The following is a 26,017-nucleotide window of genomic DNA, read 5'->3' as shown; positions in this document are numbered from 1 at the left end:
CTTAAACTGACCTGGAGGAGCTTTGGGGTTTTAGAGGAGCTGCCATGATTCAGCTTAGCAGTTTCAGTTGTCCTCATTCTAGACAATTAGCTGTGGACCTGCAGCAGCAGATTGGGCCAGGAGACTGTGGCAACTGGTCTGAGGTGGGAGCTGACGTGGGTTTGTCAGGTCAGTCCTCAGATATGTGTCTCTCCATCCAGCTCTTAGAATACTGCTGAGATCTCTGAGTAGCCGTTTATGAAGGTGAAATGGAGATTTGGGACCTGAGCAAAAGTCTTAACATGGATGAAGACTTTGGCTTTGTACTTGAGGCTTCCATGCATCCCTTTTCTTGAGCATTTGCCTCGGTGTGACTGATTGTGTAGGTGTTAACCTTGCCCTTGCTCACACAGGGTAAAATGTTCTTGAATGGAGACAGTCCTTTCACCTTTTCCTGCCCATGTAGTGTGAAACCAGCGCAGATACACGCTGGATGGATGTGTGTGTCGGGGGGTGGATGGGTGGATGTGTGTGTCGGGGGGTGGATGGGTGGATGGGTGTGATGTGAAGAATGCTGAGTGTATATGTGTGTCGAGGGGTGGATGGGTGGATGTGTGTGTGATGTGAAGGATGCTGGGTGTGTGTGTGTGTCCGGGGGGGGGTGGATGGATGGATGTGTGTGTCCAGAGGGGTGGATATGTATGTGATGTGCAGGATGCTGGGTGTGTGTGTGTGTCGGGGGGTGGGGGGGAATGGGTGTGTGTGTCCAGGGGGGTGGATGGGTGTGTGATGTAAAGGATGCTGGGTGGGTGGGTGGGTGTGTCGGGGGTGGATAGATGGATGTGTGTGTGATGTGCAGGATGCTGGGCGTGTGTGTGTCAGGGTGGATGGGTGTGTGTTTCCGGGGGGGTGGATGGGTGGATGTGTGTGTGATGTGAAGAATGTTGGGTGTGTGTGTGTGTCTGGGGGTGGATGGGTGGATGTGTGTGTGATGTGCAGGATGCTGGGTGTGTGTGTGTGTCGGGGGGTGGATGGGTGTGTGTGTGTGTTGGGGGGTGGATGGGTGTGTGTGTCGGGTGGATGGGTGTGTGTGTGTGTGTGTGTCGGGGGGTGGATGGGGGTGGGTGTGTATCGGGGGAGGATGGGTGTGTGTATGTGTCGGGGGTGGATGGGGGTGTGTGTGTCGGGCGTGGATGGGGGTGTGTGTGTGTCGGGCGTGGATGGGGGTGTGTGTGTCGGGGGTGGATGGGGGTGTGTGTGTGTCGGGGGTGGATGGGGGTGTGTGTGTGTCGGGGGAGGATGGGGGTGTGTGTGTGTCGGGGGTGGATGGGGGTGTGTGTGTCGGGGGTGGATGGGGGTGTGTGTGTCGGGGGGTGGATGGGGGTGTGTGTGTGTCGGGGGTGGATGGGGGTGTGTGTGTGTCGGGGGTGGATGGGGGTGTGTGTGACGTGAAGGAATGTGTTGTGTGTGTAGCATGTGTGTCTCCCTTGCTTCTTGCCCAGCCCTCACACTGGCATAACAGCCCTGGTATCTGGCGTACCCTCTGTGGTTGGATTTGAATGACCCGCTGTCCGCTGTACATCAGTGGTACAAAGTGAGACGTACTGTTGATGTCCTGTAGCTCACTGAAAGAGGAGACTCTGCTGGAGGTTTCTGAAGGCTCATTTGGCGGCTCTCGGGTCAGGCTGGCCTTGCAGCTGTGGTGTTCGAGTGCTGGGTGTTTGTTTCAGCCAAAGCAGGAGACGCCCATGGCCAGCGTCGCCTGTGCCTTGCCCCGTGCAGCCCAGTCTTCTGCCGGCCTCCTCTCCCTGTCCTTCAGGTTGTCTTGCTTGGCCCTCCAGGTCCACTCCTGCTGCAGAGGATGCCGGGGCAACTGGCTTAGCTCCCTTTTTCTGACCACATGGATGTGGCCATGCACACACAGTCCTCTGGACAAATATGCAGAGCGGGTCTGTAATTTGGGGGTTGGGGTTGGGAGGACTGCAGTGCGGCCTCTCTGGTGGTCAGTGCAGCTCACAGGTGCTCAGGAGGCATTCTTGCGGGGGGCACCCACTAACAGTTTGGTTCCCACTTGTTGCCTTAGGTGGATAACAAGGGCCGGAATTTTCTGCACGTGGCAGTTCAGAACTCTGATATTGAAAGCGTCCTGTTTCTGATCAGCGTCCAGGCTAACGTCAATTCCAGAGTCCAAGATGCGTCCAAGTTGACCCCTTTGCACCTCGCTGTCCAGGCAGGCTCGGAGATTATTGTCCGCAACTTGGTGAGTCCCTGAAACATTACTGCTGTAAGCTGTAAGCATGTTGTAGGATGTGTGGAGACTCTCTTATCACAGGTGTTTTGCCAGGAATTGGGAAAGGCCAGTGGGAATTCAGGGAGCAGCCAGGACACTCGGGAGAGCAGGTGTGTCTGTGGGCAGCATGTCCTGAGCGCCCTGGGGGCAGATGCTGAGGTGAGGCCATGAGGGAAGGCAGGTTGTGGGCGGCAGAGGCAGGCGGGGGCATCAGGAGGCGAGATCATGTCTCTGTCCACCTACTCCATGCCAGGCTCTCAGCTGGCGCTTTCCAGGGAGTGCTCTCTTTCTTTTTGTCATTAGTCTTTATTACTTAACGTTTTGAGGCAGAATTGACAGACAACATTAGCATCAGGTATACAACATATTGGACTTTCCTGGTAACTCAGATGGTAAAGAACCTGCCTGCAATGTAGGAGACCTGGGTTCAGTCCCTGGGTTGGGAAGATCCGCTGGAGGAGAAAATGGCAACCCACTCCAGTATTCTTCCCTGGAAAATCCAATGGACAGAGGAGCCTGGTGGGCTCCACTCCGTGGGGTCACAAGGAGTCGGACATGACTGAGCAACTAAACACAACATACTGTGTTTCGTTGTATATTTTGTGCAACATATTGATTTGATAGTTGTATATTTTGCAAAATAATCACCACGAATCTTCTTAACATCTTTCACCATTGATAGTTACAGAAACGTTTTTCTTGTGATGAGGATTGGTTTGTTTTAAAGATTTATTTACGTATTTTATTTTTTGGCTGTGCTGGGTCTTCGTTGCTGCGCGTGGGCTTTTCTCTAGTTGCGGTTGATCGGGGGCTACTCTTCGTTGTGGGGCACGGGCTTCTCATAAGCAGAGGCTTCTCTTATGGCAGAGCACAGGCTCTGGGCACACAGGCTTCAGTAGCTGTGGCTCTTGGACTTGGTTGCTTCATGGCATGTGGGATTTTTCCAGACCAGGGATCAAACCAGTGGCCCCTGCATTGAAAGGCAGATTCTTAACTACTGGACCACCTGGCAAGCCCGAGAGTTTTTAAATCTACTCTTTTAGCAACTTTCAAATATATGCTACAGTATTTATTCACTATGTAGTCTTTTCTATTAGCAGCTGTCTTTGAAACTTTGTTAGAAAGTGGATGATAAATGAATATATATTATTTAAAGGGCCTTCTTCCTTTGATTCTGCACTTCTCTGTGTTGCCTTCTTTCTTTAAAAAAAAATACAAAAATAGTATATTTTTATCATGGAGAGACTTAAAACACATAAGGACAGAAAGCGGTTAGTATCTCCCTTTCACTCCCAACTCTGCCTTGAGTTTGGTGTATGTGCTTTTAAACGTCTTCAGTGTGTGTGTGTGTGTATGTATGTATGTACACATTTCTCTATCTCTCCTTGGACATCCTTGTGTCCACTGTGCGTGAGGACGGTGCAGATCACTGCAGTCTTGTGTAGTTTTATTATATCCCATAGTCTTAGTATGTTTGGGTCCTGCTGCTGCTGTTGCTAAGTCGTTTCAGTCGTGTCCGACTCTGTGCTACCCCAGAGACGGCAGCCCACCAGGCTTCCCCGTCCCTGGGATTCTCCAGGCAAGAACACTGGAGTGGGCTGCCATTTCCTTCTCCTAAGGAGAAGCTTTTTGGACATTTTGGTAATTGCCACTTTCCCCTTGGGACAGATTTTGTGGGCCTAAGCCTCCCTAGGAGTTAGCTCCCAGCTTAGCCAGGAGGTCAAACCCTGGAGGGCAGGAGATTGGCAGGCTTGCCCCCTTACGCCAGACCTTGGTTAGTGGTGGTAGAGCGGCTGCTCATGTAATCAACTTCAACAGCTTCTTGCAGGTGCCAAAGTGAATGAATTAACCAAGCACCGCCAGACCGCCCTCCACCTCGCTGCCCAGCAGGACCTTCCCACCATCTGCTCAGTCCTCTTGGAGAATGGAGTGGACTTTGCTGCTGTGGATGAGAATGGAAATAATGGTAATTCCCAGGTGTTCCCTGTGTGCGATGCCAAGGGCCTCAAGCAGTCCCTTCCTTCTGGGGTGGCAGGGCAGCACACACCGCTGGGTCTGTTCCCCATTCCAGAAATTGGCTCTTACAGAGGCCAGGCTGTGACAGGAAGTGCCCTGAGCTGGGCATGCAGCCTGCTCCTTGACAGGCACCTGGGCAGCCTCCTGATGTGAATGGTGACCCTAGAAACCCAAATGGCTTCTTGTGAAACCATTAAATCTCACCTTTGGATAACTGCAGAGGCACAAAGCAAATCTTAGGAGGTTGCATTTAGATTTATTCTCGGGGGCAGTGAAGACTGGAAAGGAGGGCTCTGTGAGCAGATGGTGGCTGCTCTGACTGGGTCCCATTCAGTGGGAGATCTGTGAGGCCGAGAAGAGTTGAGATGCTCTGTGTGTGCGTCTGGGCTCGCGCTGTAAGAGGATTTCCTCCCCAGCTCTTCATCTTGCTGTCATGCATGGCCGACTCAACAACATCCGGGTCCTCCTGACAGAGTGCACCGTGGATGCTGAAGCCTTTAATCTACGGTGAGTGTGTGTGGTTCAGGGCAGAGGCCGGGACTCCATGTCCCCTGGTGCACCCCTCTGAGCTGGTGGTCACGGGCATCTTACATGAGCCCCAGGTGCCCAATGCAGAACTGGTCACTAGGGCCCTTGACCAGCCTTTAGTGCCCTGGAACTTTTCTTTTTGAAAATACGTTTTAGGAAAACTTTTATGACTGTTGTGTCCTTTAGATTTATCCAGCATCATAGAGTTCAGACAGTCCCATTTCTTTGATGCATGATGGCTATGGCAGATACACACCTAACTTTTCCAGTTTGTCTTCTCAGAGGCCAGTCGCCACTGCACATTTTGGGACAGTATGGCAAGGAGAATGCTGCAGCCATCTTTGATCTCTTCTTGGAGTGCATGCCCGAGTACCCTCTGGATAAACCGGATGCAGAAGGAAACACAGGTACGTGGTGAGGCTCTTGTCGGTCCGGTGTTCCTTGCTTCCTAGAAAATCAGGAGCCCAGGCACACGTGTCATTACTGAAGGACACTCAGCCCCGTGCATTTTGGCTGGGCTCTGCGAGTATCATCACAGATCCCTGAGGCGGAAGTTGGCAGTGTCTGACTTTAGGTACAAGCACATCTAAAGCGTATCTAGTGCTCCAAAGCCATACCCATGTCCAGACAGGCTGGCCCACCTGTTTCTTTTGGCTTCATCTGCCTTGTATCTAGTCAACTAGGTCCCTTCCCAAGCCTTCAGATCCCGAGAGAGAGAGGAAATACAGTTGCCTCACAGGTGCTTCAGAAGGAGGAAATGGGCCCTAGTACATATTCACAGAGAAGGCATGTTCTCTACGGATGAAGGCTGATGTTTGATTGAGGGGGTTGATAAACAGGCCTGTCTCATGGTAGTATTCTCACCACCCACAATCACTGTGTTAACTTGTGTAGCTTTCATAGTGCTTTGGATGTACTTTTGCATTCATTTTCTTCCTGAATACTCACAATAACCATGTAAGGTAAGCAGTACATGTCGTGTGTTCCCACGTTTCAAGTAAGGAAGCAAAGATGAAACCCAAGTCTCTCTCTTCCCAGCCCAGGGCTGTCTGAACTGTTCACTGCTGCTGTGTCCCCGTTCATGCCAAGGCCTTTGACAGCACTGCTGTCACCGAGAGGTAGCCCAAACCTCTGCATGGGACCAAATATTTGGTCGTTGCTTCTTGACCTTGGGAAGAATTCTTGGCCTTGATTCATGGACATGTTTTTAAGCCAGCAGTGGCAAGCCTAAAAGCTTCAGCGGGGTCAGCCCTGGGAGTGAGCTGCTGGCCTAGCACCTGCTCCAGCGAGCAGCGTGATCCAGGAGCCAGCAAGCAGGCAGGTGCTTCACACACAGGCTTCTGAATTACACAGACGTGGTTTCAGACCCAGCTCCATCATATTCCAGCAAGGTGACCAGGTATATTTTGTAACCTCTCTATGCCTGCTTCCTCCTTTGAAATAATAACCTAATTTTTGTGAACCATTTGCAGAATTAAAGAATTTAAATAAAGTATCTGTGAAATGTAAGCAAAAAGGAGCTGCTGGTAGCTGTAGTCATAGGGAGGACCAGGAGGGTGGGCTGGCCAGAGCCTGGGTGTCCACTGCCGGCACAGAAGAGAGGCTCCCTGGGGTCGAGTAACTTTCTGGAGCAGGCTCACCACACTGGTTTATGGTTTTCTCCGTGTGCACACCTCACCAGTCTAGAATTTGTTGCATTGTGTGGAGAGTGTTCTGTGCAAGAGGAAGGCAGCTGAGACAGTGGTGCATATTTCCCGTGGCATCTGCTCCCTCCTCAGTTCTCTTGTGGCAAAGCTCTGAATGGGCAAGAGTGTGTCTCCGGAGCCGGAGAGTCGCTCTGGAGACCCTGGCTCATGACTGGTGCTTGGCTGCAAGATGTTGCAGATCCTCTGCGGAGCTCTGGGCCCCCTGCGTGTCGTGGGGACTTTGCTAACGAATGTCCTGCCAGGGCTGTGTCCTGCCCCTGGCCATCCTCTGCTGGCCCTTTGGCAGGGCCAGGCTGGGCCTGGATGGGCAGTAGCCCTGTGTGTGGTTTTGTTTTCCAGTGCTGCTCTTGGCATACATGAAAGGGAATGCCAACCTGTGCCGTGCCATCGTCCGCTCGGGGGCCCGCCTGGGGGTGAACAACAACCAAGGGGTCAACATCTTCAACTACCAGGTCGCTACCAAGCAGCTGCTCTTTAGACTCTTAGGTGAGTGGCCTGCATCCAGTTCTGTCAGTGCAGACACGCTGGCAGTGTCTGTTACCCAGATGTACTGGTGGTCTTGAAATCTCAGGATGACTTGCTGTGCAATCTGAGATGGTAGTTTCTGAGGCACCACATAGTTTAGGATTTTGTCTGTGAATCCCGCAAAGCGCCTTTGAGCAGGGTTGGGGACTGTCCTTGTTAGCAGTCTCTTTACAGCATGTCCTGCTTTGGGGCCCCATCAGATTCCCGCTTCCCCAGATCCTACAGGAAATCCACTGGCTCCAGGCAGGTCTCCCCAGCGCTCCTGGCTACATGTCTGCACACCCTTCATCCTTCAGCTGATGCCAAATCTTTCCATCCTTCGTAATGGCCTTTGGTTTAGCCCACTGGCTTTTCCTCCCCTGTGTGATGGTTAGAATAGGCAGACCTCAGTCAGTTTCCAGCCACCACAGTAAAGTGAATATTGCGATGAAGTAAGTCAACACGAAGCTCTCTGGCTTCCCAGTGCATGTAAAAGTTATATTTACCTAATAGTGTAGTCTGTTGCATATGCAGTGGCACTGTCTGAAAACCAGTGTATTTATATATGCTTTACTTTATTGCTAAAAAAATGCCAGGACAATTAAAATAGTAACATCAAAGATCACTGACCACAGATTACCACAACAAATACAATAATAATGAGAATTACCAAAGTGTAACTCAGCCCCATAAAGTAAGAAAATGCTGTTGGGAAATGGCACCAATAGACATGCTCCATGCAGGGTCACTACAGATCTTCGACTTGTGAAAAAGATGACAGTATCTGGAAAGCACAGTGGAAGGAGGCATGCTCTGTCACCCTCTTGTCTGTCACGTCCCCCTGCGATGTGGCCCTTTGCTTGCTGTCCAGTCCCCTTCTCCCCCTGCCCCTGGTCTGGCTGCACACAGTCAGCGTCTGACAGGAGCTGGTCTTGTGCTGTGGTGCAGATATGCTGTCCAAGGAGCCTCCGTGGTGCGACGGCTCCAACTGCTACGAGTGCACTGCCAAGTTCGGAGTCACAACGCGCAAACATCACTGGTAAGACCCACCCCCAGTCACCCGCCAGAGAAATAAGGAGGCCTCTGCGGATTGCTTCTGCCTTTCCCCATGATAAGCTGTGAACCTGCCAGGGCCTGGTGCTCTCCTGGGAAAAACCTGACCACGGGACCCTGCCCACATCTAGAGACGTAGGGAGGCCAGTGGACACTCAGACGGGTGGCTTTCCTGTGGGATGCTGGGGTCCATCGTCCTAGGCAGCCCGTCAGGCCTCGCGTCATCTTCCCCAAGTGTGAGAGTTCTCTAGCTCTTGCTGAGCCTGTCTTGAGCCTTAAAGCAAGAGGCTTTTTCCGGATCACTTTAACTTAATCACGGGCAGAATTTTGTCATCACGGACTGTCAGTCATAGAGGCCTCAGTGTGAGTGAGCCGGCAAGGGGCAGAGCTGACTGCAGAGAGCCAGGACAGGCTCGCGTGCCCGCTGCGGGGGCTGCCGTGACAGTGCTCACATGCCCAGCTGCAGTCTACTCTGGAGAACCCCTCTCACACCTCTTTTCTTGCCTCCACAGTCGTCACTGCGGACGTCTTCTTTGCCATAAATGCTCGACCAAGGAGATTCCTATTATAAAGTTTGATCTGAACAAGCCTGTGCGAGTTTGCAACATTTGCTTTGATGTCCTGACTTTGGGGGGTGTCTCTTAGTGAGCCCCCAGGAAGGTCCAGACCACATCCTCAGTCGCCTCCCCAGCAGCTGCTCTGCTCACCAGCCTGACCCCACCTAGAGCAGGAGCTGGCAGTCATCTTCCCGCGGCAAGAGACTGGAACAGTTATGGACCAGGGTGATAGATCCCATTTCAGATGATGCTGTATGATTGTCGGTGTGTCAGACCATGATCGAAGTCGCTAGGTGTCTCACTAGTCGGACCAGGCCTTTTAGCCTAAGTGGTAAATATGATAGGAATTAGACCCCATTCTGCTAGCAATGTACAAGGACACTTGAAACCCATTTTCTCTTCCAGTAGCTTAGTGTCCATCTCAGAGCATTCATGCCGTCTCCTGCCTGGGCGGAGTTCCCAGGCTGAGCCTGACCATAGGAAGCCGGTGTCTGGCTGCACAACAAGAGCTGGCTTTGCTCTAGGGTGAGTGGCTGTGGACTTCTCTGCACAGTGTTTTCATAAAGGTAAATAGGATCCTCTTGGCCTGAAGTCTCTCACTCTTTTTTTTGTTTTTTGGAAAAGCTAAGCTGTATTTTTAGTGAACTACCCCTTTAAAAAAGGTGAAATCTTTCTAAACAGGGTTCAAAGATGAGAGTTGAAAAATTGTGGCCTTAACAACTGAAAGCTTTACCAGTATTCATGTACTGAGGTGTCCAGCTGCACTCCTGCAGCTGGACACCTCCTAGCAGCCGTCTTGTTCTCTCATCTTGCCGTGTCCTGTCTGTGGAGTCCTCAGTTACCTGCCGCTAGGCAGTGGTAGAGAAAATGCACTTTTATTGTGCTGCACTTTTTATATAGCTGCATTACTGGTGATTCCAATTTAAAAGTCCATATTCAAAAGTACCCTCACATATCTGTACATCAGTGATTGTACCAGTCAGCTTTGACTGGACCTCAGCTCACACTAAGTCTTAAATGGAAAACTCCCTCAGAGTGTCCTTTGAAGCAAGAGAGTCACACGGGGCCAAGTAAGGAGAGAGGGAATCTGCAGCCTCAGACCAGCAGGTCCCATCTCCTTGACATGAGTGTTTCTTGCTGAAACCTTCCCAGTTACTCTGAGCGCCCTCATGCCTGGGTCCCAGCTCTGCGTAGGTTCTTGATCTGCCCTGTGAGAGCCACCAGCCAAAGGCCCTGGCCAAGCGTGTGTGACCCCGTTTTGGAAGGCTCATGTGCTGAATGAAGCCCCCGGAACCTGTCAGGCCTTAGTCGCTGCTAGTACATATATATTAACCCTGGGGTGTTAAACTTCTTTTTTCTTTTGAAGGTTTGGCCAGTTTTTAAAAAATGCACATTTAGAGAGAAACTTATACCACTGCTTAAAAAAAAAAAAAAAACACTCTTGAGATGAACAATGTGTTGTACAGCTATACTCAGAGATTAACAATCTCAATCATATATACTGTTTTTTTCAGACATTTAGTAACCACTACATTTTTTTTTGCATTAATGAAGTGTGCATATATGTGTAAAAGGGACTAAATATTTTTTTGCAGCAGTCTTTTTTTTTTGTTTGGATAGTGGGTATGTCCTCCATGTCACTGTAGAATTTATACATCCTGTTGCCTAAATATGTGTGTAAAATGAGCTGATAAACCAGAGTGCTACTTTTTTTTAATATTTCTGTGATTTATAAGATATATATGCTTTCTATGTTAATATGAGCTTGTGCACAGTGTTTCAAAGAAAAAAATTAATTACAAGAGTTCCCTATCCCCCAAAGTCTGTGACCTATTTCATACCGAATTTTTCTAGAAAAACAACTGGTCTTGGCAAACACCTGACCATGTGGAGCATGTGTTCAGTTTCCATTTTCTATTGCTTGAACAGGGCCTGAGTAAGTAGACCTTAGTCAGGTAGTTTGATTCTGTCATTGAAAAGTAAGGTAATTATGCTTCAGGTATGAATCGAGGTGGTCGGTACTTTTATGCCTGTTCTTTCATCATCCGTGGTGGAGAGAGGAGGATGGACATTCAGTGAGGGATGAGGCTGGTTGTCCTGCCCCTGTCGTAATATACCATTCTCAGTAACAATCTTGCCTCTAATTGCACTCTAAAAAAATCTTATAATCATGTTTGAAATTGTCAAGCTTGTTTACCTTCACAGAGTCCAGGGATAGTGATGGTACTTAGCCTCCACGAGTTGGGGGGAACATTTTGTGAGCTCTGCAGCATCTTCAGAGTGCATTCTCGTAGAACTAGAAGAAGCACCTTTCCATAGTCTTAGGCCCTCCCTGACACATGCCGATGGGTGGGAGGGCCACACTCTCAGTTCCTCGCCTGGTGGCTGCTCTGGGGGGACTTGACATGCTCTTGATCCTCTTTGTGTTCTCCAAGCCGTCAAACTTGACTCTAGAACTGCCTGGCTGTTCTTGTCACAATTTAATCCATAGCTTAAAACTCAGTTTTATTCATTCAGAAAGTTGCCAATTGTGGGTGAGTAGAACAGGAAGACTAAACTTGATTAAAATGTAATTTGCTGCATCAGTCAACATTGTTAACGCTGTTAACTTTTTAACTGCCGCTTGCTCATCAGAGCTGTGAGACAGTGTATTCTTAAGTCTTTTTTTTTTTAAAGATGAAGGTACAAACCGTGTGCTACATTTAAACAGAGTGGCTAAAACTAACCTGCTGTTATCCTCAAATACAGGAAACTTCCCACAAACTTAAGTGCCTGCATTTAGGACTTCTTAATTTCCAGTTCTCTTTGTAGTGGGGTCTCACTGAATGATGTTAGAATGTGTGTTCTGTCTGGAGTTTGTTGCCAGTGCGTTGTCAACCCCAGTCGCCGATTCAGTTGAGGCCGGATCAGATCGCCCAGTTCACCTGCCTCTCTCTCTCCAGGAGTGGGGGTCCACATGGCCACTCGCCTTCTACCTCAGAGCCCTGGGTTGTTTGTGACCACCCTTTTCCGCATCCTCCCCCCTCCCGCTGAATGGGCTCCTCGCACGGAGCTCAACGTGCTTGTGGGTTCACTGCCGCTCCTGTTCACGTTCCCCACCTGTTGTATTACATGGGATTGTGCTCATCTTGTCCATAAGTGGGAAGTGGACGAAAAGCCTTGGGACAGGGGAGAGCCTTGATCTCCATCTCAGTTTTATTTTTAATCTGGAGGAGAAAACCCTATTGAGCTATGTAGTGATTAGATCTGAAAGGCAAACTCACTCCCCAGGTTACAGTAGCATGAGCAAGTCGATGGGATGCTTCCAGGACAGCCCCGCCTGGAGCTCGTGAGATGAGCTTGCTTCTGGGACCTGGGCTCACTCCCCTCAGGACCAGCTCCAGGAGAAGTTGGCACAGACTGGGCAAGCTCAGCCCCTCTAATCTGAGGCACCAAAGCTCCCCACGCCCAGCCATGAAGAGGAAGAAGCCGAGGGCAAACAATTTCCTAAAGGGGTTTGGAAGCCACGTTCTCATTTTGTGGAAGTAATTCAGTGAAGAGCTGACTGATTTGACTAAAACACTTACTAAATTTCCAGAAGTTATCATAGATGCCTTAAAGACTTTCTTTGAAAGATCATTCCCTATACAGTTACTTTTTTTGTGTGGCATAAACAATATACTAACCTGTTAAAAAGGACAATGTTGGTGGTCTGTAGCTAGGGAGTCTTGAGTTGGCAGCCTGCTCAACTTAATGACTTAACATCGTTTTTTGGGCAGATGCATGGAGTTGGCTGTTACCATGACATACATCCCTGTGTGTTCTACCAAGGGGGAGGCCTGGGCAGAAACCACAGGCACATGTTTAGGTCGATCACTTTGGCTTCCAAGCCATTCCAGGTGGTGGTCAGTGTGGGGCAAGGGCATCAGTAGGACCATGGCACTTATCAGCATTGTTTCTTTGGAGTTTGTGTAATGGAATGTATTTTTCAAATACTGATATTTGCATTTTCTGTAACAAGTCCTTATAAATAAAATGAGGTAAAATTGTGCATTTAAAGTGGCAACCTTAATAACATTTGTAGTTCCTTTTAGTGCAAAAAGTACCAGTAAGAATTAAAAACAAATATACAAAATTTTTTTAAACTCCTGACATGTGAATACATTTCTTTAACAACTACCGTCCAGGAATGTTTGAATTTCCAACACTTTCTTCAGAAACACATTGTTGGCAGCAGTGAAAAAATAGCTGTTGTGGGCATAACCACCGGCTGCCTGGATATACTGTGCTCTTGGCCCAGACTTCAGCTCATGGTGACACCCGTGACCACAGCTGCTCCGGCTCAGCCCCCTGACCCCACTGCAGCTCTTCTGCAGACCCTGGAAATTCCCTGACTCCATTATTTAGGAGCGACTCGAGAAGATCCATGGTGAGGTTTCTGCTGGCTATGGTCTGAAGGAAGGACTGTTAAACTGTGGCTTTCACAGAAAACTAAGGCAAGAATGGGGGTTTGCAAGTTAAAGTCTAGTGATCCATTCCCTGCCCCCCCATACAGTCGAACAAATCCAGTAGCTCACCTGGCCCTCATGCTTTCTTGAGCTAGTGTTTTTCTTTCCTTTACCCGACCTCCATTTTGTTCACCCCTTGTTCAGGCCAGATGTAGTGACTGATAAATCTTTTCTGGTGGCTTTTCTCATAATTAATAGGCACTGTTAGGGGCTTTCGTGAAACAATCCCAAGTAATCCTAACAGCCATCCTTGAGGAGAACATTGGTCATATTATGTCAGTAAATACTAAGTGAGTACAAAACAGGCAAGTTGCATGATTTCTGTGCCTCAGTTTTCGTGTCTATAAAATAGAAGTGACCATGGTTCTTCCTGGCTCACAGGGTTGCCCTGAGGAAGGTGATCTGTGATAAGTGATGTGTCCTCCGTCCTGGGCAAGTACATGAATCGCGGTGTGCACAGCGAGGTCTTCCCCGGTGCAGGCCAGGGGAGTCGTGTCTGCCGCCCATTTGAAGGAGTCTGAGGGCCCGGGTAGTAGAAGTGCTTTCGAGGATGGAAATCAGATTAGTCCATACCTGGCTGGGATGGCTCTCGTATGCCTCGTTTCATTCCTTTTCTTTCTCAGTTTGTCTTTGGAAAGATCTGCCTCGGGACCTGGCCCCCCAGGCTGTCCCCACATTCCTCCCCCAGGAGTGCTTTCACTCCACCACACTGTGAGCGCCCCGAGGGCAGGAGCCTCACTGTCCTCCCAGCCCCAACCCCAGGGGACACAGGCGCTTGGTAAGTACTGAATAACTCAGGAGATCAGTGACACCAGGATGCCTCAGGCACCACTGTGCTCAAGGGGTGTGTGGAACTTGGAACAGGGTCCTCACTCAGGTTCGCCTCCTACTGTTTGTCCTGTTCCAGGAGGGCAGACACACACCAAACTGTGGACCTAGGACCACGGCACTGAATCAGGACCAGAGCCTTGAGTTCTAGGCTTGGCTTCATTGCTTTGTGCCTTTATTAAGTTCTTTAGGCCATGCTTGCCTCATCTGCCAAACAGAGCGAATAGCACAATTCCCATGTGCTAGGTACAGTAGCCGTGGGGCTACAGACGGCTACACAGTCCCCGTCTCAAAAGACAGTCTGCAGTCCAGTGCGAGAGGTTGGCAGGAAGTTCATAGTGACAGGGCACTGTGATGGTCATTACTTTAGAAGTGAGCCCAGAATTATTTTCCTAGAGGAAAGCACATCTAAGTCCCCTGGTGGGTTGACAGTTAGCGAGGCCTCTCGGTTGACTTGAGTTACCATGAAACAAGAGCTAGACAAACTGGGTGCGAGAGGTGTCATTCCAGGCAGAAGGGACAGCCTGGCTAAAGGTGCTGCACACGTAAAGCAGCAGGTGAAGGCTGGAGGGCTCAGCACGTGGGAGGTGGTAGGAGAGAGAATGGAGGCCGAGAGGAGACACGCCACAGGAGGGTCTGCTGTGCTGCTGAAGAGCTAGCACCTCATCTCTACAGATGCGGGAGCCATGGAAGAGGGTTAGTTGGAGAATAATGCCCTGATCAGCAGGAAAGGGCTTGGCAGTAGGGGGCTGCAGGGTTGCAGCTGGAGGGAGTCCAGTTAAAGCGGGTGAGAAAGGAAGGCCTCAGCCAGAGGAGTGCTGGGAACAGGGAAGGGGGTGGGACTGCCAGGACCTGGAGGCTGGTTGGGAGGAGTCCTTGGTGTGACGGGGCTGCTTTAACATGGCCATGGTGGGACCAGCCAGGGGAACCAGAAGAATCTCGAGGAAGAAGACAAATATTGGATGCCAGGACTGTGGAGTGTGCGGTGCCTGCAGAAATGATCAGGAAGGCTGCCTGAACTAGATGACAGCTGAAGGAGAGAAGCTGGAGAGAAGCATGTGTGGAGGACAGAAGGCCGAGAAGGAATGCTGGAGGGAAATAAGGGAAATGAGGAAAAAGCCAAGGGGCGCTTGCATGAAGGCCCTCAAATGTGACAGGCCCAAGCAGGTAATCATTGAATGTGGAATGGCTTTGCCAGCATGGAGTTGAGCCTGCTGCTGAGCAGAGGAGGGCAGAAGCCGGGCAACTGTGTTCCACAGCAAATGGGGGCTGAGCAGCAGAGACAGCATGTGCGGCGTTGTCAAGCTTTGTTGGGGTGGGTGGTCGGAAGGGTGGCCCTCGGGAGGAGGGGGGTATGTGTACGCACATGGCTGATTCACTTTGTCGTCAGAAACAAACATCATAAAGCAATTTTACTCCTAAAATTAATATAAAATCTTTGCTGGGACAGGAGATAGGTAGATACGGTATTTGAGAGGAATCTGGCGTGAGGGGAGGGAGGTGTGCTGTTGAATGCAGACTTGAGGGAGGCAGGAAGAGGTCCCGAAGGGCAGGTGAGGAAGATCCGGGGTGGCAAAGGGAGCTCAGAGCAGGGTCCAGGGGTCAAGAGCAGCTGCGACCATAGGACAGCCATACACTGATTAAGGGGAGGCGGCCTGTTTTCTAGTCAGGGGACCTGGAAAGCTATTAAATGAGATGCATGATAAAGGAGTGGAGACAGAGAAAGGAAGAAGGATAGAGAATGTTTAGGTCAACAGCTGAGGGGATTGGGAGGTGCTGAGGTGAAGGTGCAGACGGGGAGACTGTGAATCTGGATTCATGCCAGGTCCGTTTCCTTATCTGTAATGTGGGAACACTCCTTGCCCCCAGCTGCTTAACTTGAATCCAGGAGGTAATACATGAACTTGGCCCAGTGTGGGAGATTACAGATGACCCTGGACACACCACCCACTGTCCAGGCTTTTGGTACTGGCTTTTGCAGCCTTGCCCAGGCTTGGATGTTGTGCTTCCCAGTGTCTGTGTTTGGGCTGTGAAAACCACCTTTGGCTCAAAATGCAGACTTCTCCCTTTGAAAGCACACCATCCCAAATGGCAACCCACTCCAGTATTCTTGCTTGGAAAATTCCATGGACAAGGGAGTTTGATGGGCTACAGCCATGAGGCACAAAGAGCCAGTCACAACTGAGCACGTGTGTACATACAGATGCACACCCCTAATTTGAAGCGTTTAAGAAAGAAAGTGTATCCTTGCTTTAGATAGTTGCTTTGCGGCTTCCCTGGTGGTCCAGCAGTTAAGAATCCACCTTTCAGTGCAGGGAACACGAATTTGACCCCTGGACAGAGGACTAAGATCCCACGTGCCACGGAGAACTGAGCCTGTGCACAAGAGCGCCCATACGCTGCAGCGAAGACCCAGCGCAGCCAGTTTTTTTTTTTAATTAAAAACACAAAGGACTACATAAATTGTTGCTCTGTTCAGAGAGATCTGGATTTGCTGCATCTACACAAGCGAAAGCTTTTCCATTTCCAGAATCAGCCTGTCCCGGTTCACCTCTATATGGGTCCAGATCAGATTAACTCAGTGTGGCTTTTGGTTGTCAATGCAGGTTTGCCTTTGGGCACAGGTCTTAAATCTAAGAATGGTTGCTAAAGGGCTCACAATAGCACGTGGGGAACGGGAACAGGGCTGTGTTAGCACTGCTCATTCATCTGGCCTTTCTGGATGTGTCTGCTTGTTTCTGGATGGTGAAGGAGTGCCAGAGCCCCTGATCCCTGACCAGGGTGGGCGTTACAAGCAGGGCCAGGCCAGCGGCTGATCCAGCAGCCCGGGAGTCCCTGGGAAAGAAGCTGTTGGAACACAGAGTCCTTTTGTGTGTTGGTCCAGTGAGTTTCAAGTTGGTCATATCTGTGCCCATTAATTAACGTCTGCCAACTCCAGAGGAAGAGACCCGAGGAACAGCGGCAACAACAGACTGACCAGTACCAGGCAGGTTGCCACGCGCCGGCCTAAGTCACCAGACAGTGAGCCCGCGGAGAGGGGCATGAGTCCCGTCTGCAGAGTGTAGGCCAGTCCTTCCAGGCCCTCTTGTTCACATAGGAGCCATCCTCCGGCTTGTTAGGGCTCTAGGCAGGGTTCCCTGGGGGTTACGGACACACAGGGTACAGCTTAGAGGGGGACAGAGCATATGATGGAGAGGGGTGGGCAGCCTGGGTACTCCCCCAAGTTGGGGTGGTCCAGGTCCCCACGATTTCTGTGCGTAGGGTTTTCCGGCGACTGGTCACTCGGGGGGCCAGTTGTTCTCACACACACGCAGTGGGGCTTGACACCTGGCTTAAACAGCTTCCTGGGAACGCCGATCCAGTCTCTGCTCACACCTCCACTAAGGAAAGAAGGAAAGAGGGCTTCTTAGAAGCACTAACTGCTGAGTGTCTCTGGAGAGGGGAGGGAAGCAGTGAGCCAGGCCTTGTGCAAAGTGGACACCATTCCACTTCCCATCTTGACATTTTCCCAAGGTGATGGTCTGCGGTGTTCACCTGAACTGTCATGCTCTCCCCAACCCCCCACCCCAGCTTCCTCCAGCTTCCCCTTCGAGGGCAGAGTCCTCCTTTCTCTGCACTCCCCCTGGCCCCAGCCATCTACCTTCCCATGAGGCAGCCCCACCTTCCTGCTTGGTTGACAACCCCAGTGAAAGGCTCCCCTACCCTCACTGGCCTGGGAGCATCTCAGAAGCCCTGTCCGGCTTAAGAATCACTATCCCAGGGCACATGGGTCTTGACAAAGTTCTCCTGGGTTAACTCTCAACTTATGGCCTCAGGGAACAACTCAGATCAGGTGACCTAGAAGCTGGATCTGGGGGGAGAGGCAGGAGGAACAGATGGGAAGCCCATTTACCTCTGTTGGGAACACCAGAACCGGCTACCCCTGATGAAGCTCCACTCAGCGTTGCACGGTGGGAACCTCTGCTTCTCTGTCAGCTCCTGTCTGTCTGCTTCCAAGCCTTTGGTCATCATGGCTTCTGCCTGGGTCAGTTCTGGGGTGGGGAGCCCATCCTCTCCGTAGAACCTTCCTATCACCCTTCCTATGGCAGCAGGAAAGCTGACGTCAGCGCAGCGGTGGGAGGGGGCGGGACAGAGGCCTCTCCTGCAGAAGCCCCAGGAGAGCTTGAGTCCCCAGAAGAGCTCTGCCCCTGGGGCTCTATGGTGGCTGACTGGCTGCTGGTTTATCAGGAGCTGGCTGGAAGGACTCGTGGCGCCTTCCGCCCCGACATCTCTCAACGCCTTACACCACTCCGGATAGAAGCCTCCCTGTTCTGGGTGTAGAGACCTCCAGGACAGAAAACATAAAATCTTACCCCCTTCCAGACATCAGTTCCCTGAGAGTGGAACCACCTGTCACTCGTTTTTCAGTGTTTCATAGCACTTGAGGTGAGCGGGTATTCAATAAATGCTTGATGAATGAATTAGTTATTGCATAACATTTTTGTAGATAAGTTCTTCCCCACATTGAATTATTTTGTCTTATGTAACATAAATAAGTCATCCATCGAGCATTCACTCAGTATCAGGAGCTTTGCTGGCACTTTACCAATGTTTTGTAATCCTCATACATCGCTATGAGAGAGAAATCAGTGCCCAAGGTCCTGGGAGACAGACTGGGAGATGAAGTAGCTGGGGAGTCTCTGAAGCTAGTAAGCAGGTCTGACCCCAAGCTCATGCTCTCCCCCGTCCATCATTCTTTTCTGGCTCAGTCCTTCAGCGGACACATTGCATGGACTGGTTTTAGTTTAAAATCCTGTCAGAATTTGTGAGGTCTAAGCAATGGCAGCAAGAGCAGCTGCAGGAGGCCAGAGCCAAGAAGGTGCCTGTTCTTAGATGCAGGGACTTTTATCTCCAAGTCCCAAAGTGCAGGTGGCCTTCACTAGCAGCCCCTGTCGTATGGCAAGAGAAGCAGCAGAAAGCACTTCTAGGAGGTTTACCCAGGGGCTTCCCTGGTGGTCTTGTGGCTAAGACTCTGAGCGCCCAATGCAAGGGGCATGGGTATGATCCCTGGTCAGGGAACTAATATCTCACATGCAGTGCAGTGCGACAAATTCAAGACAACTAAATGAAATCTATGGAAATGACCTGCAGAATACCTACCAATGAATTTGTAATTCTTCTCATAGAATGAAAGCCAGTTTTGGAGTGTCAGCATCTCAGAAAATGACAGGTCAGATACATCATCTACAAGGCCTGCTTCAGAGTAGTCCCCGGTCACAAATGCTCTGGATGCATCTCGGCCTGCAGGAGAGATGTTTCCAGTAGATTAACTTGTAAATCACCAACACTATACCAACTCAAGAATCTATTTTCTGAGAAATATCTCCTGAAAACCCTCATTCCCCACTCCCAAGCAAAGCCAATCCCTCCTCCTCGGTGACAGATGCTCCTGGATCCTGGACACACATTCTGGCACGTACCCCATTCTTTCATTGACTTTCAGCAACATTTCATACGGCGGAGTCCCTTGGCTTCCGTGACACTACACTCCTGGTTTTCCTCCTGCCCCTCTAGCTCATTTTCTGCCAGTCTCGGGGATCGATTCTTGTTCACGTCTTCTGTTCCATCCACACCCTCCCCTTGATGATCTCATCCACTCCTGTGGTTTCAAGTAGCACCTCAATACCAAAGGTGCCAAATTTGTATCTTGAGCTCCAGACCTGTATATCCAGTTGTCTGCTCAACATTCCTTAGAGGACTTTCAGACATCACAAGTTCAAAATGTCCAAATGGCATCCCCAGTCCCTGGAAACCTGCCTCCAATCTAATACTCCCTATCTCAGTTAATAACTAGTTGCTCAATCCAGAAGAGCAGTCCTTGACACCTCCTTCATCCCTCACTTCCAGTTAGTTCCCAAGTCCTAATGTCTTCCTAAATAGCTCTTGTATCAGACTACCTGGCTCCATCTACCACTAAGCAAACTCAGGCTGCCGGCACCTCCCATCTAAGCTATTAGAGTAAACCCCAGAAGGTCTCCCTGTGTTTATTTCTGTCCTCCACTAATCTATTTTCTGTATAACACTTGCACTGATATTTTAAACAAATTGATCATTCCCTGACCCCTGGTCTGGAAAGATGCCACACGCCGCAGAGCCACTAAGCCTATGCACCACAACTCCTGAAGCCTGTGTGCCCCACAGCCTGTGGCCTGCAACAAGAGAAGCCGCCTCAGTGAGAAGCCTGTGCACCACGATGCAGAGTTGCCACAACTAGAGAAAGCCTGCGTGCGGCAATGGAGACCCAGCACAACCGAAAAATACAAGTTAAACGTGAGTTACCATAAGACTCAGCAATTCCCCCTCCTAGGTGTATACACATAACTGAAGACACATGTCCACAACAAAACTTGTACATAATGTTCATGACAGCATTATTCATAGTAAGCAAAAGATGGAAAGAACCTACATATCCAAGAAACAATGAACAGATCAACAAAATCGACACAACAGAATATTACTGGGCCATAAAAAGGGACAGAGTGCTGATACACACCAACACATCATGAATGAACCTTGAAAACGTTATGCCAAGTGAATGAAGCCGGACACAAAAGGTCACAAGTATGACTCATGAACATGAAATGCCAGAAGAGGCAAATATTTTGAGACAGTAAGTAGATACTGATTGTCAGGGGCCAAGTAGTCACAGGGGATGGAGAATGACTCCTAACAAAAATGGGGTTTCTTTGGGGAGGTGATAAAAATGCCCTGGAATAAGACAGTGGTGATATTTACACAGCTCCCCATGTTGTGTGTGCTTAGTTGCTCAGTCCTGTCCAACTCTTAGTGACTCCATGGACTGTAGCCCACCAGGATTCTCTGTCCATGGGATTCTCCAGGCAAGAACACTGGAGTGGGTTGCCATGCCCTCCTCCAGGGAATCTTCCCAACCCAGGGATCGAACCCAGGTCTCCCACACTGCAGGTGGATTCTTTACTGTCTGAACCACCAGGGAGGTCCAAGAATACTGGAGTTGGTAGCTACCCTATCCCTTCTCCAGGGATCTTGCTGACCCAGGACTGGAACTGGGGTCTCCTGCATTGCAGGCCGATTCTTTACCAGCTCAGCTACCAGGAAAGCCCAACTTCCCATGTTAAAAACCACTAAATTCTACTGTCTAAAAGGGTGGATTTTATACCGTCTGAATATCTTAATAAAAATATTGACTGAGCAAATGAATAAGGGAATGTATCTGCTTCCCTACTAGAGTATGTAGGGGGCGGTGGTTAATAAATGGATGGTGAATAACATGGGACACGAACTCACTCTACAGGAGAGCACACTGCAAAAGAAAACTCACCTCCGAAAGGGAGAGGTTTTGCTCACATGGGCATACAGTCATGACAGCTGCATCAGGGCGTGGCGGGAGTACATCCTAAAGTGTCCTCACCTGGCAGGTGAATGAAACACTTGGTTCCAGTTGCATCTCTGCTTCTCACTCCCTGGGCAGCCCTTTCCCTCTCTTGGACTGTTTGAGGACCTGTCAGCACCATCAACTGCACGTAATTCCTTCTCTGTTAGTGCTTCTACTTTTCAAGTTCTCCCTAGAGACAGGGACGTGCCTTGTATTTAAGTGCCAGAGGCAGCTTCCCAACTCCCCAGAGATAATGACAAATGGACAATGCTTATTTAATATCAGCTTAGTCACTGGCCTTAGGCTTGCTCCTCATTTACTTTTTCTCTTTTAATCTGGGAGGTGGTCATTCCTCTGGGTTGGTAAAGCGACATCTATAAAAGGGGTGGTCTTAGTGAGGACTTAGTTGTGAGGGCTTTAGGCAAATTACATTCTCCAATCCTCCTTGGCTGCAAAACAGGGTTAGAATAAGCCTCATTTGACAAATGTTCTTTGTGGCCTAATATATGCCCAACTTTGTTCTAAGTACTGAAGGACTATAAAGATGGCCAGACCCCTTCCCTGTGCTCTAGCCTGATGAACTTTATATTTATCTGGCTGCACCAGATCTTCCTTGCAGCAGGTGGGATCGTCAGCCTTCCCTGTGGGTAGCATTCAGACGTATAGTTTCCTGACCAAGGGTCCAACCTGGGTCCCACGAAAGTCCCCTGATAAACTTCTTTAAGGAAGACAGATAAAGCTTTTGTACTAGGAGCAAACCAAATGTACTATTTTTAGGGAAACCTGGGATGGGGGAAAGGAAGTCACTTCTCACTGGGACACACTGAAGAAATGATTGGAATCAGCTGGGGAACGCTGAGGGCAGCGACTCATCTCTGTGCCCTGAGCGTCGCGCAGTGTGGCACAAAGCAGGTGTTGGAGCTTCTGCAGGCCGGTAAAGAGTAACTGACAGGAGGCAAGTGATGTGTTTCTCCAACCTAGTCAGGAGGAGCGGTGGGGAAAGACAGGGAGAATAGAGGCCGGTGGCAGTTGCCCATAGTCGAAACACCAAGATGGATGATGCAACTGACGAAATGAGCTGTACCCACGCAGGTCTGACGAAATGTGGGGAGGAAAAAAGGAAATGAACACACGAATAAATGAATACGTGCATGAATGAAGCGCAGGCGGCTACCCGCCCGCCTCGTAGCAGGAAAAGGCGTGAACGGCCCTGCTAATACCTGCGAAGCCGCTATAGTGGGCCCCGGGCTCGTAGTGCCTCCGGCCACGGGACACATCGTAGACGCGGCCGAGCAAGGCCAAATAGAGGCCCGGGTCCCCTGGGCGGCCGCGATAGCGGGCCAGCTCCTCGGGTATGAAAAGGCGAAAGTCGGCGCGGGGACTCCACCAGCCCATCAGCCGTACGGCCATCGCCGCCGCCGCCGCCACAGCCACGGCCAGGCCCAGCCAGAGCCCACGCCCGCCGAGCCCCGGCATTTACGCAGCCGTACCCCTCTTGGCTCCTCCGAAGTTGCCACCTCTCGTCCACAGCTAAGATGGCGGAGAACCGGCCGCGACGTCACCGGCGCGACACGCGCTTTCCCGGGTCCGCATGTCACTAAGGGGCCAATGGGGCATTGGAAGGGAAAGTCTTTGGCGAAAAGCTCACTCCTTGGCTCCAACCTTCCTCGTATTTTTCTAGCATAGCTAGCGACTGTTGAGAGATACTAAGGAAGTGACTGGTGAGAGGATATTCTGGCCTGCAGGTTGTCCGCCCCCAACAAAGATGGTAGCAAAGGAGGCTGCGGGTTACGCAAACGTAATGACAGCAGCGCCCTCTTGGAAATCAGGCTGTCCCCGGCTGGCTGTCTCACGACAGCTCGTGGTGTCCGCTTAACGGCGCCTTTGCGACAGAAGTCCTCGCTTGTCGGCGAGGAAGCCGGAAGCCGCAGCCGCCGCCGTCGTCCCTTCCCGGTCCCCGCCCGCCGGGTGCCGTCGGAGGTTGACAGGTCGTGGCGGGGAGGCGGCGGCGGCGGCAGCAGAGCCGGGCGCCTGAGACGGAGACCTCATGGGGAACGCTCCGAGTCACAGCAGTGAAGACGAGGCGGCAGCCTCCGGGGGCGAGGGCTGGGGCCCGCACCAGGATTGGGCCGCGGACTCGGGCACGACCCCCGGCCAGGGCCCCGCGGCCCCGGCGCTGCCGCCCGCCGCGGCGCTGCTGGAGCCGGCCCGGCTGCGAGAGGCGGCGGCTGCTCTGCGGCCCACGCCGCCCTGCGAGTCTCTGGTGTCCAGGCACCACGGCGCGCTGTTGCGCTGGCTGGAAGAGCGCCTGGGCCGCGGCGAAGAGTCCGTCACCCTGGAGCAGTTCGGGGAGCTGCTGGAGGCTCGTGGCGCCGGCTTCTCGGGCGAGCGGTTCGAGGAGGTCAGGACTGACTAGCGATTGTGGGGCGGGGGCAGGGCGGTCAGCACTGAGGGCATGAAGAGTTAGGCAGTGGCTTTCGAGAGGCTGGGCAGGAACCCGTAGGGTTGGCAGCTTCTGAGAATAGGAGCTTGAGTATGCCGGGACCCACAGTGGGAGCTTCCAGCCTGTTCACTCCGGGAGCCGACTGTCAATCTCTCTAACCTTACTAGAGCTGTGGAAAGCTTCGGCTGGGCTGTTCTGGCTCAGAAGTACTGGATAAGATGTCTTTGCATGTTGCTGTAGCACAGACCTTTGTGCTGTTGCCTGACGCTGCATCAGCTGCCCTCCAGGATGGCCTAAGAGGATTGTAGTACAGGGATCAAGGGAGTGGCCATGAAAACCATTCGGTTTTATTGGCCAGTGGGTTTTTGCAGAGGCACCTTCTGAGTCCAATGTGGGGTCCTAACGAATGTGGAAGGAGAATAACATATATTGGAAAAATTCACATTCTGAAAGCCATTCCCATCTCGCAGAAACTAGCTTTTCCAAAACCCACATAGGTTTTTAGATCTTTGAAGGATCATATTTTAGTCTCATTTAAACCTCCCTAGAACCTACAACTAATGGGCAAATACCATGTTTCCTGTGATTACTTGTGATTATATAGTTTGGGGCATAATCAACAATATCATCTTTGTTAAGTGATTAACAGCAAATTGATATGGCAACAAAGTATTTTCCTTGCAAAGGATCTTAGGGATTATCTGTACCAGACACTTCATTTTAGAATTAAGATGCGAACTGATCCAGTATCACTCTGTGAGTCATTGATGAAACTGAGACTGTCACTCAGATTTCTTGGTTTTTGTTTGTTTGTCTTATGTCACACTACAAGCTTCTTAAGGCCCTCTTTCATTAAGTCCACATTGTTATAACAAAAAGGTACTTAATTTGTGAAAATGGGTAAACCATGTAGTATATTCAGTGTCAATGAAGGATGAGTACAGAAACAGACAAGGTATTTTAATGCCATTAGAGACTGGGTTACACTTTAAAACCAGAGGCTTTTCAAATATTTTTAAAATGTTTTCCTCTACATGCCCAGAGTTCAGACAGTGTAATTTGTGTGTGTCTTATATTTTCCTTTTAAGAATACCTGTAAGGCATCTGGCTTTTGAAAAAGTCAGTCATGTTACCTAGTGAAAGGTCTCCTGTTTTTTCAACCTCCAGGAATTTGCTTTTTCTTTTTTTTTTTGGCTGCATTGTTTGTGGGATCTTAGTTCCCTGACCAGGGATCAAACCCTGGGTCCTTCCCAGTGAAAGTACAGAGTCCTAACCACTGGACCACCAGGGAATTCCCAGTACTTTCCACTCTAGTCCTAGATGTATAGTGAGAAAGTGAAGCAGTCAGAAAGAGCTATGCAGATATCTTGAAGGATCCAAAGACAATGGAGGGAAAGTGTTTACACTTGTGAGAGTGTCTGACAGGAATAGAGCTTCAAAAGTCCTGTAATGTAAGGCCAAGACGTCCCTGAGGTGTGGTCCAGAATTCACGCAAGGGCAATGACTTTATCTCTTCTTTCACTGAGCAAATGCTTGTTGGGCATATACTGAGTGCCAAGGTCTTGAATGACAGTGGACAAAGCAAGATACTTACCCTTAAAGAGTATCTACTGCTTAGGACTTCGCTGGTGGTCCAGTGGCTAAAACTTCACCTTCCAGTGCAGGGGAGTATGGTTCAATCCGTGATCAGGGAACTCAGATCCTACATGACCTGGGTCTGAAAGGCCAAAACCTAAGACAGAAGCTGGCTCAGTGGTAGAGAATCTGCCCACCAATGCAGGACATTCTGGTTGGATCCCTGGGTTGGGAATATCCCCTGGAGAAGGGAATGGCCACCCTCTCCAGTATTCTTGCTTGGGGTTGCAAAGAGTCAGACTGGACTTAGTAATTGAGCAGGCATGCAAGATAGAAGTAATATTCTAACAAATCCAATGAAGACTTTAAAAAATGGTCTACATTAAAAAAAAAAAGAGTAATACTGAAAGAGATGCACATTAACCCAGCAATTTATAGGTGTGGTGAGTTATTCAAGGGAAAGCATAATGAAACAATAGCAGGAGTATTTGACCTCATCCAGGGTGTCAGAGAAAACATACCTGAGAAAGTAACTTTCCAGCTCAGATGTGAAGACTGAAAGCAGACGAGGAGCAGAAGGTGTGAGCCCTGTTTCAGACAGAGGGTGTCACGCGCACAAGCCCCATGTCCACAGAACAGAGAATCGGGAAGACTGGTA

At 50.2% G+C, this 26,017-nt stretch overlaps 3 protein-coding genes and 1 non-coding gene across 5 annotated transcripts in view; 2 read left to right on the top strand and 2 right to left on the bottom strand.

Moving 5' to 3' along the window:
• ANKFY1 (ankyrin repeat and FYVE domain containing 1) overlaps positions 1-12,661 on the top strand; it is a 55,227-nt gene extending 42,566 nt beyond the window's left edge. Inside the window, exons 19-25 of the mRNA XM_068977439.1 lie at positions 2,063-2,239; positions 4,088-4,235; positions 4,702-4,792; positions 5,096-5,220; positions 6,859-7,005; positions 7,972-8,062; positions 8,589-12,661. Of these exons, the coding sequence (XP_068833540.1) occupies positions 2,063-2,239; positions 4,088-4,235; positions 4,702-4,792; positions 5,096-5,220; positions 6,859-7,005; positions 7,972-8,062; positions 8,589-8,721 (912 nt within the window). The 3' untranslated portion in view covers positions 8,722-12,661. The remainder of the gene's footprint in view (positions 1-2,062; positions 2,240-4,087; positions 4,236-4,701; positions 4,793-5,095; positions 5,221-6,858; positions 7,006-7,971; positions 8,063-8,588) is intronic.
• A 3,767-nt stretch (positions 12,662-16,428) lies between these two features.
• Positions 16,429-23,078, bottom strand: CYB5D2 (cytochrome b5 domain containing 2). Of its 2 annotated transcripts, none has more exons than XM_068978152.1 (4): positions 22,832-23,078; positions 19,088-19,228; positions 17,841-18,027; positions 16,429-17,328 (listed from the first exon to the last, which is right to left on the bottom strand). In XM_068978152.1, the coding sequence occupies exons 2-4, from the start codon at positions 19,140-19,142 to the stop codon at positions 17,115-17,117; spliced, it is 456 nt and encodes a 151-aa protein (XP_068834253.1). In that variant the 5' UTR covers positions 19,143-19,228; positions 22,832-23,078; the 3' UTR covers positions 16,429-17,114. The 2 variants fall into 2 exon arrangements, with proteins under 2 accessions (XP_068834253.1, XP_068834252.1); XM_068978151.1 differs by having other exon boundaries at positions 22,562-22,853.
• Positions 23,079-23,388: 310 nt separating this feature from the next.
• The window catches only part of ZZEF1 (zinc finger ZZ-type and EF-hand domain containing 1), a 93,342-nt gene continuing 90,713 nt past the window's right edge, over positions 23,389-26,017 (top strand). Inside the window, exon 1 of the mRNA XM_068976732.1 lies at positions 23,389-23,742. Coding sequence (XP_068832833.1) covers positions 23,389-23,742 — 354 coding nt within the window. The remainder of the gene's footprint in view (positions 23,743-26,017) is intronic.
• On the bottom strand, positions 25,002-25,075 carry TRNAE-UUC (transfer RNA glutamic acid (anticodon UUC)). The gene has a single exon. It is a non-coding gene; the product is annotated as a tRNA-Glu (tRNA).

The sequence above is a fragment of the Capricornis sumatraensis genome, chromosome 8, assembly GCF_032405125.1.
Source record: "Capricornis sumatraensis isolate serow.1 chromosome 8, serow.2, whole genome shotgun sequence".
Classification (NCBI taxonomy): domain Eukaryota; kingdom Metazoa; phylum Chordata; class Mammalia; order Artiodactyla; family Bovidae; genus Capricornis; species Capricornis sumatraensis.
This window is presented reverse-complemented; position numbering and strand designations above follow the sequence as displayed.

Excerpts from the sequence above, each read along its gene's own strand:
- CYB5D2 (XM_068978151.1), bottom strand. The coding sequence starts at position 22,817 with ATGCCGGGGCTCGGCGGGCGTGGGCTCTGGCTGGGCCTGGCCGTGGCT. Across the intron at positions 19,229-22,561 it reads CCACTATAGCGGCTTCGCAG|GCCGAGATGCATCCAGAGCA; the intron begins GTATTAGCAGGG and ends TCTCTCCTGCAG. Across the intron at positions 18,028-19,087 it reads GAAGAATTACAAATTCATTG|GAAGGGTGATAGGAAGGTTC; the intron begins GTAGGTATTCTG and ends CTGCTGCCATAG.